This window comes from Podarcis melisellensis (genome assembly GCF_964234715.1).
Source record: "Podarcis melisellensis genome assembly, chromosome: Z".
Lineage (NCBI taxonomy): Eukaryota > Metazoa > Chordata > Lepidosauria > Squamata > Lacertidae > Podarcis > Podarcis melisellensis.
The window spans coordinates 12539985-12554104 of record NC_138547.1 but is presented as its reverse complement, the minus strand read 5'-3'; the positions used below and the strand labels follow the sequence as shown (position 1 = coordinate 12554104).

Genomic DNA, 14120 nt, shown 5'->3' with positions numbered 1-14120 from the left:
TTAAAAGGCTTCTTGGAAGAAGAAGGTCTTCAGTAGAAGCTGAAAAGAGGACCACTTAGATATTTTTCATGAAATTGCAATGATTACTGTACTGGATAATTGAAATTCTATTTTTTTCTCTCCTCCTCTTCCCCGCTTCCTATAGCAGGAAACTAGAAATTATCCAGAATCCTACCCCCAGTTGCCAAGGGACGAAACTGTGGAGAATCCACACCTCCAAAAGCATATTTTGGAGTTGGCTTCCATGCTGGATGTTCGAAATGTGTTCCTGGAAACCACACTTGATGATTATTAAAATGGAAATACACATTCTGGCTTTCTTACTGCAATGGGGTGTTTCCCAGCCACAGATTTTTGAAATGGTGCAGTTTTCTAATGTGAAGATCCACAAAAGGAATTTACTTGATTTTTATTTTTAAACTTAATGATTATTTTTTTAAACAAATGGAATGGCTGTGGGCACGGCTGTTCCATTCTGTATGGGGTCAATTTTATAAACTAATCCCTCCTGCATCTTTTTAAAAAAATTAAAGACTTAAAGGAATCCCTTGGGTTTAAAATTTTGGTTTGTGGTGGTTGAAAACCAGCGACACATCATAAATGAGCCTAAGTATTTAGGGAAAAAATGCTATTGGTCACTTTTCGCCCTTGTATGTGGAAATTCTTTATTTTTGTACGATTTTTAAAAATTTGGAAGCAAAAACAAAACACAAACAAACCAAGAAGAAGACCTCTTCTGTCCCCAAAGATTCTGGATTTGAAATGTGAAACATGGGATCACTCATTGCAAAGCAGCAATAGCAATAATAAAAAGTCTTTCAAAACAAGATATGTATGGCCAACTCAAGAAGGAGCATCACTTTTGAAGGGATCGCAGAAAATGTAGTGTTCCCTACTCCCATAAATCCCCTTATCCAGATGTTAAAGCTATGTTGCATGTTGATTAAGAATGCAGGACTTTTACCCCATCTCAGCCTGTGAAGGAATCACCTCCTGACATAGGAATCACATCAAGAGACTGGCCCCCATCTCTTTATTGGACCACCCTCTGTGCCTCTTGCAGAGCCATGACGATCTTCCTGCCCTGGGAGGAAGGTCAGAACCAGTCAGTTTTTCGGTTGTGAAACCTCAGAAGGAGACAATCTGCCTTCCTCCGCCACACAATGAAGTATCATTCCTCAGCTTCTGCCCAGAGACTTGTATCTAGGGATGGAAAATGCCAGCCTCTCTCTCTGCACATGAACACATGGCAAGGAACTGCTTCAAACTACCACTGCCACACTTGGACTGTGAATAAACCCTTAACCTGTTTGTGGTGTTCCCCAGATCCAAGAGAGCCACTTTTCTTACCCCCCACTCCTACCCAGTCTTTTGTGATTTGACAACACAAGTTGATGCTGTGTAGTGGGGAAAAGATCACTGCCTTGCCTCTGTGGCTGAGCTGCTCAAAATAAAACCTTGTTTATAGTTGTGGGAAAGGCACGTCCCTCCCCTCACTGCCTGTGTAAAACATGAATCTTCCCTGGCATAGCTGTGTTTAGATGAGAAGGTGTGGGGGAACATACTGACTTTTCATTTGAGCCCTTAAGTATTTATTCTGTCTACAGCAGGTGCAGGGGACCTTTAGCCCACCAAGTGTGGCTGGATACAACTCCCATCAGCCTTGGCAAGCATATGGCCTTTGGCCAAGGATGATGGGAGTTGTAGTCCAGCATTCTAGAGGGCCAATCTACAGGAATCTGAAGGCTGCTGCCAGAGGGTTTTTGCTGGGGTGTCAAGGGGAGGGGAGCAATGCAAGGGAAGCTAAACTGCCTGAAGGCAGCCTGTCTGTTTTCAACATATGTTAGGAAGATACTAGTATATAATTATAATTGAATAGGAATGCTGCAGCAGAAGGAAAGGGTTGCTGGGGAAGGGTGCTGCTCTCAAATTGTCCTCAGCACCCAGCTTTTTAAGGCAAGTTGTGGCTCAAGAGGTCTACCCCCACTCCTATACAACCATCCTGGAAAAGACCTCAGTGGGGGTTTTTTGCCCACCAAGGAATATGTTCATCTTTGAGTACAGCAACAGGCTTTGAAAGACTTAGAATGTAAAGAACACATTCCGTTTCATTTGAAAATGGATAGGAAGTCCTGGCAAAATTACACAGCATAGGTTTGTGTGTTAAGTGTCTTCCAGATGGTCCTGGAAGGGCTGCTGATAAAGACTCCTTTGGTGGTCATCTTGCAAATGGGGGCGTGTTGTGGGGAGTTGTTGGCCAGTACATTCAGGATTAACCCACCAAACACAGCACACATTTCAGGCTTTATTTTTTTAAGCTTATTGAGCGTTTTCTGTAATTCTGCAGTTGTGGGGTATCTTTGAGTTGTCAAATAGGAAAAACAAGAGTTTTGTTGTTGCAGCTTGGGTTTCATGGAGGCCAAGGAGAGAACAATGGAGTAAGTGTTTCTTTTTCATCTTTTTCTTCCTGAATCTGTTTTGTCCGCATAAAATATTGCTTCCTTCGTATCTCTTCCAGCAGGCTGCCATGTACGCCGCTGCCCAAAGTATGATGCAATAGCCAACAAGCTGGGCACAACAGCAGAACTGAGATGCATTCCAGACTCTGAGAAGGCAATGCTTGGGAGGTGTAGCGACAGGTGCCTTAGGTCGGGCAAAAAAAGTGCAATGGGGCATGGGCAAGTAGATACAGAGTTTTTTCTTCCCTGCTCCCCAGTGAGCTTGCTTCTAAAATGCCTTCACTTTTGACAGGCAATTGGAAAGAACAGTTTAATTGCCAAGTTGTTTCCATCAAGTTAGGTTTGGTAACTGGCACTGCTGCATTTTTTTCCCTGGGGTGCTCCCATTTTCCTGATTTTTTAAAAAGTAAAATAACAACAGTGTAGGTAAAAGTTGTTTGTTATATGTATTATATGCACAGTCTGCTAGCTTGTGGAGGGTGCTTCTTGTAAATTTTGTGTGTGTGTGTGTGTGAGATAGCTTGAGAACCATGTGAATACGGATTTTTTAAAAAAAAATCTAAGCATAGGTGCTGAGCAGCATTTGTTCTATTGCAAGAGAGCACCGTTGCTCAAGACGGTGGTTTCATGGGTCCATAATTCAGAAGCATAGTTTCAGCAATGTGAATTTCTTATTGGAGGACTTCACTGTCCAAAAACAGATTAGGGACTTGTGTAGGCCTTAAACTCGGGACAAGTATTTCACCTAATTCTTACTGAACTGTGACCTTGTAATGTTTGCAAACCAAAGGTTTGTGATGATGGACACACACTGACGTCCCTGAAACATTCTGGTGCCAATACGTCTCCCTGTACCGCCGATGTACCTCTGAGTAGTCTTTAAATGGCAAATGGTTCTTAGGGGAAATTTACTAAGAATATGGAACACTTGTGTTCATTTTGGAAGCCAAGGTTTCCATCAAGGAGATTCTTCCTTTTCAAGGTCCAAAGGTTTCTCTGGTCACCTGTGGTGATCATACGTCAGTTTCCACAGTTGGCTCTGACTTACCTTACTCCATGTTGCCTCATTTTAGCTGAAATAGCTTGTGTCCACAAGCTTGGAAATGAGATTTCTGTTTTAGAGTTTGCATTTTTTATTCTGTTCAAGTTTTGCTTTAACTGTAGATTTAGGTTAAAACTGGATCCCAGCCATACATAGTCCAGCATAACAGATATGCAAAGTTCAAATAATTAAAGGACTATATTTCTAAAAGCAAATAAGGACAGATATTACAATTTTGTTTTAAGAATATCCAGTCTACCACATTGATGTAATCTTATCTTGATATTTTCTGCTGCAGCTTCTTCTCTGTAACAAGCCTGATGGTTTGCCTGCAAAGATCTGCAGGCTTGATATAGAATCAAACCAAATTAAGAGTTGAGGAAAGTATTTTCTGGCCCTGTTACGTATAGGACAATCAAATGAATAGTGAGGGACACCCTTCACTGTACCAACTACACAAATACAGGATATTCCTATCATTGTGGCCACAAGGATGTGGCAAGGAATGTTTGCTGAAATTGAAGGCAGGCAACCATTCTCCTTTTCCATTCCACATATTGCTCAAGGAAATGCTCAAGTGATCATGTGGTACTATTTGGGCTGATCTCCACATCAAGCAAAGGGAACAAATCTGCTGGATGAAGACATTATCCATTTTTGAAATTATGCTACTAGCTTTAAATTTAGAAAAATATGATGGAGAGATACTGAAAGACCTTACCAGATGATTTGGTCTTTGTATCCAGATCCCCCCTTTCATATATTCTACAAAAGTACTACATTCTATTTGAACGGCTTCTTTTTTAAAAAACAACCAACAACTTAGATTTAAGTGGATAAGTAAGTCTGGCATTGTAGTTTATGTTTCTAGCTGAAATTGGGTAAAGAAAAGTTGGCTTCTCTAATGCCTACATAAGGCACAGGTTGTAAACAGGAACATATTGTCTCAGTTTTGCTTGTACAATCGACTCTCAACTTATGTAGAGATTATGTTGCGGGTATAGCACACAAAGCCAAAATCATGTATAGTAAAAAAACAAAAAAAACCCACACAACCCATTCCTCCTGTACCTCCAAATGCCATCCCAAGGCCACCTGTACTCTCCCAAGGCTTCTGAAAACTCTCCCTGCCCCTCTGACCACTCTCTCAAGGTGAGTGCAATGGCAGGTGGGATTACCAACATATTTTCCCCCAAACACCTGCCCCCTTTATAATTTATTTTTGGGGTTTTTTGGCCAAGTGCTTAAAACTCTGTGTGCGTAAGTTGTGAGTCAACTGTTTATTATGTTGGTGCAGTCAACTATAAAATCCAGAAAGACAAATCAAGGCAGTGAAAATGCTTTGTCAGAGATGGGGAAGGTGTGGGAATCTAGTTGTTGTTGTTGTTGGGCTCCAACTTCCATCAGCCCCAGCCAACCTGGCCAGTGATCATCTGAAGGGCCAAATGATCACAGCCAATAGTTTCAAGGATTTAAAAGACTCTGGAGACTATCTGCTGATTTTCAATATGGGCCAATGCACTAGCTGTTTTTGAGCCAGCATTGTTGGGTTGAAGTTTCCAGCAACACCTTGTCTAGGAGGAGTATATTCTCAGTACATGGCACAGCTCTTTATGAATATGAAGTATAGAATCAGTATTACATAAACCACCAATATTCCCCGCCAATGGTGTGTTTGTAGATACACAGAAATACACCACAGAGCAAAAAATATAGGTAGTTCATGTAATACTAAACAAGTCCTGATACTGGAGAGGCGAAACAGTACTGTTGGCCAAAGCAGAGATGTAAGAATGAAGAGTCTAGTAATAAGTCTTCCTTATCCTGCAGCCTAAGTCTTGGCACTTCTTGCTATCTCTCTGCCTCTCCTTGATGACATTGCTCTGCTTGTGCAGAGCCCACCCTGCATAGGCGTAGCCAAGGGGGGCAGTGAGGGGCAGCTGCCCCCCAATCACTAACAAGAAAAATACATATCTGCCCCCCAAAAAAGGTCTGCCCCCCCCAAAAAAAATCCTGCTACGCCCATGCAACCCTACTTTCAAATATGCAAACCTGACTAGCACCTGTTACATAGATTTTTTGCCTCCAGTGCAGTAGAAGCCTTTGGTCAAGTGAGCTTTTCCTTCAACATAGATTGATATTGTTGTAATACTTCACAGATTTGAACCCAAGAAAAAGGGAAGCTCTCTTGCCTTCTTCCTTTAGCGGTTCTGGTGGAAAGTGAGCAGTAGGTTTTAGAGTTTGTTGGGGCTTCAAGCACTTAACTGTATTCTGAATATATTACAGCACTGCTATATGCTGGCATGGCAATAATAAATTAGCTCTGGTTGAGACCCTTAAAGCCATAACTTGCTTTTTGCAGTGTATTTTAGTAATGGTTTCCAAATAGAAAAACTGCTCTTTTGTTAGTGTGGAGAGAAATGATATTTTGATCTGAAATGGCTGCTTGGACATGTCTTGGAGACTAGAAAGGCAAAAGGAAAAGCTGAGAGTAGTCTTGAATTTAGGTGGATCTCCAAAAATAGAAATTGATGTTCATGTCCCCCTGTGAACTTGCTTTGAATCCAGGTTGTTGTCTTATGCTTAGTGGAAGGGGGGGGGAGAATTAGGGATTGGACAAGACTTCCTGCTGTGTTAGGGTTTGATTCCCTTTTTCATTTAATGAGCTTCACATTTTTTTAAAAAAATGTAGGCACTTCCAAAGCATACTCTCTTGTGCATACTGTTTCAAAGTCTGCTTTTTCCTCTTAGATCTTTTCATCATATAATACTCAGTGGTCTTGCCACATAAATTTCTGCAGCTGGGTGAACCCTTGTATTGTAATTCGATCACCAGACACAGGCAGCCTTTCTGTGTTGCATCTCCTGCAGTCCCATCGTCCAGAGAGGAGTGGAGGGCATTCAGTTAATAGAATGGCTCCAAGGCATTTCAAGTCTTTTGCCTCCTCTTCCAGAGTGAAGGACCATCTCACCCTCCATTCCTGCCCTGTCAGGTTCCTTTTCTTTTGGAGAGTTACTGTCTCTTTGAGAACTCAGTTGCAGAGGGAATTCTAGGAAATGGGGGAGGGGTGGACTACAACGGGGACCCACCATTTTTGTTTGTTTTGTTGCTTCTGCCAATTGTGACAGAAATGAAATCCCTTAAAGGGCCCCTAAAGAGGCTGGCGCTGTGGTCTAAACCACAGAGCCTAGGACTTGCCGATCAGAAGGTTGGCAGTTGAAATCCCTGCGATGGGGTGAGCTCCCGTTGCTCGGTCCCTGCTCCTGCCAACCTAGCAGTTCGAAAGCGCGTCAAAGTGCAAGTAGATCAATAGGTACTGCTCTGGCGGGAAGGTAAATGGCGTTTCTGTGCACTGCTCTGGTTCGCTAGAAGCGGCTTATTCATGCTGGCCACGTGACCCGGAAGCTGTACGCCGGCTTCCTCGGCCAATAAAGCGAGATGAGGGCCTCAACCCCTGAGTCGTCCGCAACTTGAGCTAACAGTCAGGGGTCCCTTTACCTTTTAATGAGCTGCCCAAACCATCTCTTGATGGTGTTATACAGTTCTACCTCAGGTTAAGAACTTAATTCGTTCCGGAGGTCTGTTCTTAACCTAAAGCACCACTTTAGCTAATGGGGCCTCCTACTGCCGCCGCGCAATTCTGTTCTCATCCTGAAGCAAAGTTCTTAACCAAGGTACTGTTTCTGGGTTAGCAGAGTCTGTAACCTGAAGCGTCTGTAACCCAAGGTACCACTGTATAAGTCGTTTCGGTCTGGAGAAAAACTTCTGCAGGGCCTGTTGGGCTCCTCACACAGTAACAATGGGGGAAAATCAGGCAAGTAAATGCTGGATATGCAGGCCCAGTACTTGCCAGTACATCCCCACTCCTCAGGACTTAATGCAAAGTGTCCCTTTCTCTCCATAGACTTCCTGGCTAGTCCAAAATACACACTCTCCCCTCCTCCACTTCCTACAAGTCTTCCCAGAAATGGCTGCCTTCATCGTTGAATCTCTCTGGATTTTGGGCAGGGCTTGAGGTTTGTCTCCTTACACTCTTCTGGGACAGAAGGAGCCTGGGATGGGCTGTGTCTGGATCCACAGTGACATTTGCTGTCTGAAGATTTCTGAATTAACATATCTTCCTGAAGATTTTACATTCACTTCCTGCTTTAGCATCTTCTCTCTCTCCCCTTTCCTCTCTAATCCCAGCTTATTACATTTGTGTTAATAAAAGTATTGTTACTTTATTATTATTGCCAGTGTCCATCTAGCCCAAAGGCTACTGCATTACTGGCGGTGGGGGAGGTGGGATGCTGAGGCCCACTGGCAGTCCCTTGACCGTTTGCAAAGCTATTCCTGGTAGCAAAATCTCTACAATGAAGGATGAGGCTAAGTGCTCTGGACACCCAAACTGGACCGACTTGTGACCACAGCATGCAATCAACTTAAGTGGTTATTGCTGTTGGTGTTGCTGAATATGTTAGTGGTTCAGGAAACTTCAAGGTACAGATCATTGATCACTTAACTCTAATCAGTTTTAAATCTTCCACTTGCTGATCGTCTTATCTATCAGACAAAGTTAATTTTCAGCCTTGCCTTGTGATCCTCTGGAATACAAATCTCTACACTTCCTGTGTTAAAGAGAATCCTGAACGAATGCTTTGAGAATAAGGCTGACTTTCATTCACTCTTTCTGCTCTGCTGTGCTAGCACCCAATGATATGTAAATGTAATGCACTAAGGTACCCATTTAATCTTATTTGTTAGAATAGTTATTGCATTTAAGTGGGTCTTCTTCGTTTTCTTCCAAGAGTAACCTAGCCAGCACTTCACTCTGAAGTTTCAGAAACAAAGTTTGTCCTGGAATCTGTGTGGTTTCTCATTTAGAATCTATTTTGTATTTAGCCATGTCTAAAGTTTCAGTCTATGCTTCCTTGGAAGCAAATTCCAATGAAACAGTAGAGCATATGCAAGAAGTAAATGTGAGATATACACTAAGTAGAAAATATGCATCTGCTGCCAAGTGAGAAGCTCCCAGCATTCAGTGCAGGCTTCTTTAGTCCTTTTATCATTGTTGTTAAGCCATGCTTAAGCTGGGCAGCAGAAGCAGAACATGGACTAACCTTCTGTTGCTTCCTTAGAATTGCTCATATCTAGGCCAGGATCAGCTAAGCTGTGATCCTCCACATATTGCCGGACTCCCGTCTTCCATCACTGCTGACCATTGGCTATGCTGCCTGTGGCTGATGGGAGTTTGAGTCCAACAAGATCTGGAGGGCCAGAAGAAGTTAGCCCCCCCCCCCATGCCATAGCCTAAAGCACAACCAACTCTCCTTCCTCCACCTTCTTGTCCTGTTGGGCTGCCAAATGAGGATGAGTAAAGGGATAAGGAGATAATTAAAAACAATAAACATTCTACTGCTTCCTCTAAGAATAGAGCACATTTTTGCATTTCTCTGGAAAAACTGAAAATTACTTAGGAGGAAGTGTGCCTTTTAGGTAAATGCATCTGTAATCAGCAGGCTGGTTTTATGCTAGGAACTGCTTACTATTTCAGTTTTTTCTGGCTGAGCTGACAGTGATGAACAAGCAACAGTTGGACATCTTGTAATGATGCTACAAGCAACGATTCCTTGAACAATGCATTGAAATTAGATGTCAGATTCTATCTTTATTTTTTTTAACTGGTGGCTTTTGAATTTTAAATACCACTAAGGCCTGATTACTGATTCTATTGTGGATCTTTAAGCCTCCGATTTCTGTGTCATTTTTGCATGTTGATGCATCTTTTGTTTGCTTATGTGTGCCTTGTAAGCTTCTAGATCTGCAGATGCTCGGTTTGACTATAGAAAAATGGTAGTATGTTCTCTGCTATGGTGATTCTGCTCATCTTTTGCTCATGCAGGCATGTTTTGGATAATGCAGCAGGAAGCCTATGTACAATAGATTAAGAATAGCACTGAACCCTGCCGCACAATTGAAGGAAAGGATTAAACTAATATGCATCAGCAAGCTTTTTAAAAAATAAAATAAAATATTGGACAACACCAACAGCTTTTAAATTGGGAAGGGCTATGAATACACAGAAATCAAGTTTCAGACTCCAGTGCTAGTCTTAGTGAGATTGGATCCCTGCTGAAACATTAAATTGAAGTCAAGCGATGTGGTGTAACATTTTACCTAGAATGGCACATTCCCCACATTGCTTACAAACTTGCAATTAAAAAACACACCAAATAAATAAGCTTGTATTAGAAAATAACATGCCTACTTTTTCTTTTTTAAAAACAACAACACTTCATTTGGGAACTAATAACATGACTTCTTAGTGGTAAAAACAAGATAAATTTTTTATCTGTGGCAAATGCTTGTCTGTGGTTGAAATGTTTATTGAACTGTGATGCCAGTTGTAGGGAATATACAGCTGTATCTCTTAGAATCCCTTTCTCAAAGGGATTGAAGCACAAGCATTTTACATGTACCTAACCTGTTCTCAGTGCTGCTAGTTCATAGTGCATGTGATGATACTGTAGGGGAACCCCTGTAACGGTTCACAAAGCCACTGTTACATTTATTACATAACCACGTCTTTGGTGCCAGTCTATCTATGTTATGACTTGAGATTTTTACAACATTCCTGATCTGACCAGTGTGATGTGATGCTTTTTTTTCTGATGCTGAGAAGATCAGGGGTCATTCTTGTTTACAAGGTTCTAAATGGCTCCCCTCCCCCTTTGCCAAGAGTTAACACACCATTGCACACACCCCATCAGTGTGGAAACCCAATCTTTTTCTTTCTCTTTCCTTTCTCTCTCCCTTTTCTCGTACAAAGCTTGTGTGTCTAATGCATCTGAATTACCAAGCCATACGCCCAACCATGGATGTTTTCCTTTCTTGTCCCATCTGACATTTCTCTGTTGCCTGATATTTATAATCCGTGCTGTGGTTTGTACAGATGTGTTTTCCCAAGGGTTCAATGAAAGCTATCTCCGCAAGATAGTAACAGCTGGGCTTGTGGCAACCTTTTGTAAATTTGGCGTGTCTGCCATTCCCTTCTGTTTACTGCTTTTGGGAAGACAATTCCACTAAATAAAATTTGCAATCTAACACTGTGACTCTCTACAGACCTAACATAGCATCAAGGGAACAAAATACTGTAAAAAAAAAAATGCTTTTTATGTTGTGTTTAAGTAACAAGGATATGACATTTCTGGGGTTTTGCTGTCAGTGTATTTAAGGCTTTCACGTTGGTTAATGTTTGCTTGAAATGTGAGTACACTCATCGGTTGTGAATTATTGTACATGAATTTTGTATCTGAGACCCACTCAAATTATATGTACTACCAATATACAATAAACATATTTGCTTAAAAGTGTGCATTTCAGCCTTCAGGAATAGGTGGGCTACACATTTAAATGAATGAAACTCAAACATTACTGTTTATCATTATAATTCTCAACCACATTGATGAATAATAATGTTATTTTCAATCATCTTTAAGAGCAGGAAGGCCCTCTTACACAGCCACTCTTCCAGTTACAGATAGGTAGCCGTGTTGGTCTGCCATAGTCAAAACAAAAAAATTCCTTCCAGTAGCACCTTAAAGACCAACTAAGTTAGTTCTTGGTATGAGCTTTCGTGTGCATGCACACGAAATACCCCTCCCCACCTTCTCACTTCTCTGAGTAATACCCCTCCCCACCTTCTCACTATATAGAAGGGTCTGGTAACTTCTGTTTCAGTGTATCTGAAGAAGTGTGCATGCACACGAAAGCTCATACCAAGAACTAACTTGGTTGGTCTTTAAGGTGCTACTGGAAGGAATTTTTTTGTTTTAGCCACTCTTCCAGTTTTCATGAAAATCTCATTACATTCTGACTTTAAAGAAAGAAAATATAAGAGCCCTGCTGGATCAAACTCAAAGCCTACATATAGTCTAGCATTCTGTTCTCACAGTGGCTAACAAGATGCCTATGGAACATCCAAAACAAGACATATGAACCAAAACTCTCTCCTGTTCCCCAGAAACTGCTTTTGGGGGGCATACTACCAATATATAGTAATTACGGCTATTTAAAATCAAGGCAGTTAATTCTTTTGAAAAATAGTTAGGAAATGCCAGGCTTGGTGGATTTTTTTAAAGCCTTGGATTAGAGACGGAAGAACCCACCTGCATTAGCAGTACATTGTGCTATTTTTTCTTCCTGTGATGTCACACACCGGTCAATGACAGCAGATATCTTAAATTTGTTTCTAGAAATGAAAATAGCCTGGAATTTTCTACCGAGAAGTAGGCTAAACATGAAACTATATGAGGGAAGCAATCCAAAAGGCTTTTGGGGTGGGGTCCCCACCCTCTACCAGCAGAAATGCATTTTCTTCTTGCTTGGCCATCTTGGGACCAGAGTCACATTTCATTCCCGACCCTGCCGGCTGCGGCTGATGGACTTTGGAGTTGAGCAACACTCGGAGGGCCCAATGTTCCTGCCACCCTGGGGTAGACAATAGCCGACCCCCTCAAATGCCCCAATGTCCCGGGACATCGCGAATTAACAGATCCGGGAATGTCCCGCTTTCACTTAGCCGGCAAGGAGACGGAGAGCTGCCGCCGCTTTTCAAAGTGCGCGGGCAAATGCCGCTGCCCTGCCCTTGCCTAGCGCGGCGGAAGAGCTTCAATGCTGCAGCTTCCTCGGGGGAGGGGGGGCGGACCTTTCAACAAGGGGCCGGGTTCGAAGCTGCGCTCTTGGCCGGCGATGAGCAGCGCCCCGTTGCGGGCGGAGTCCGGCGCGCTCAGCTCCATGCCGTTCAGGTGTACCATCCTTCTGTTGGGAGGCAGGGTCTTGGAGGGACTGCCTTGGCTGGGGGGCGGGCGACGAGGAAGGAGGGCGGCCGAGGCAGAGACTGCTGCACTAGAGCAGAGGAGGGAGATGATGGTGGGGGGAGCAGCGGGGCAGAAGTGCCATTGCAATCCGGCGGGACGCCCTTGCCCGGCAGCAGGAGGGGAGGAAGGAGCCGAGTGGTGAGGGCCAGCTGCGTCCACGCCCCCTTCTTCACCTGCTGCTTCCCGGCGGCCGGATCTAGCCGCGGGATCCAGCCGCGGGTGGCAAGCGGCTTTGCGGGGAAGCGATGATCTGCAGGGGCGTCTCCTGCTCCCGGGTTGCGCGCGAGCTTTCTCTGCGGGCTTCAGCGGGGCGCCTTGTGCTCGGCTTCCCTGCCCGCCTGGAAGTCAGCGCCTTTCAGCCTGGGGCAAATCGACATCAAGGCTTCAGCTCCCACTTACCCAGGCGGGGTGGGGGAATAACAAAGGAGGGGCCGATTGTGACATAAGGCACCGTAATGATGCTACAGGGGACGTTTTTCCCCTGCACGTGGAGACAGGCTCCCAGCACAATGGCAGCGCTGCCTAGCGGGGCTTTGAAGTGACAGTAAAACATCAAGATTCAATATTGTCTCCCGAAGCAGACGGATTCCAAAACCAACTTTTGGAAGAATATTTAGCAGCTTTGCAGAGAGACTGGGTCTAAAAAGGTTAAGTATGGATTGGACCCTGGCTGGGACCTTCTGCCTGTGTAACTGCCCCTGAGCCCCTAGTTGGCGGGACCTCTGTCCCAGCCTTTCTTGACAGGTGGAAGAGCTTGAAACTTGGGGAATGATTTGGAAGGGATACTAACTCATGAGAGAAAGAGGTAGTTACCCCTGTCACATCATATGTTAGACTTGGGGTGGGGAGGGAGGTGGTCTTCTTTCTTTGTATAGATCAGCACTTTTTAAAAGTATTAACTGTGGATTACAAATTTTAAAAAAGCTAATGAGTTTGGCAAACTGTAATGCTGTTTACGTTTCTCTTTTATTTAGTTAGTTGCACTGTAATTATATAGTAAGTAGGCATAAAATAATCAAAACATTAATAAAATCAGCAGTTAAAATATACATATTTAAGAAACACATGCAGTATTGAATACATTGAGGCTTGCATTGCAGGGGGTTGGACAAAATGACACTCTGGGTCTCTTCCAACCAAAATGGAAAACTGCACAGGCTCCGTGTATTTGAAGAAAGAGCAAAGCTTGATGGCAGAACACCTGCTTCGCATGCAGAAAGTCCCACGTTTGATCCATGGCACCGTATTGGTCTTCTTTTTGTGCTGCTTTCATGTTTGCCGCAAACACTGCAGAACACTGCAGCTTCCTATACTCCTCCTTGAACTCCAAGGAACTCAGGGGGCCATCTATAGCTTCCTCCTCCCCGAGCGGGAAATGGACCCCTGCTCTCCCAGGTCCAAGCCCAGCACTCTAACCACTTGGCCACATGGACTCTCCTGGAATCTTGTCATGCTGGCCGTGCGTTCCATGGCACCAAGCAACGGAGGCTGTGACTGTTTGAACTGAGGTTCTGGCATCCTCAGCGTCAAGAGGTTGGCAGAGGTTTGCTGTAGTGACCCTTGCTTATTTAGATTAGAATATGGCATCTCAAAGACTCCTGGGGGTAAGTGAAAGTTGGCATTTCCAGGGGACTTCGCTTTAGGACGTAGAATAATGGTATCATCAAGTTTGGCAAAGAGCTATCAATGGTCAAAGGAAGCTTCTGTTTGTGTTTGTTGGTTTGTTTATTCGAATGTAAGCCTGTGACTAGGGAGTG

General features: G+C 43.5%; 1 protein-coding gene across 1 annotated transcript in view; it reads left to right on the top strand.

Annotated features, from left to right (window-relative positions):
* The window catches only part of SCAI (suppressor of cancer cell invasion), a 90869-nt gene extending 84692 nt beyond the window's left edge, over nucleotides 1–6177 (top strand). Inside the window, exon 18 of the mRNA XM_081896666.1 lies at nucleotides 146–6177. Within this exon, the coding sequence (XP_081752792.1) occupies nucleotides 146–295 (150 nt within the window). The 3' untranslated portion in view covers nucleotides 296–6177. The remainder of the gene's footprint in view (nucleotides 1–145) is intronic.
* Nucleotides 6178–14120: the final 7943 nt, after the last annotated feature.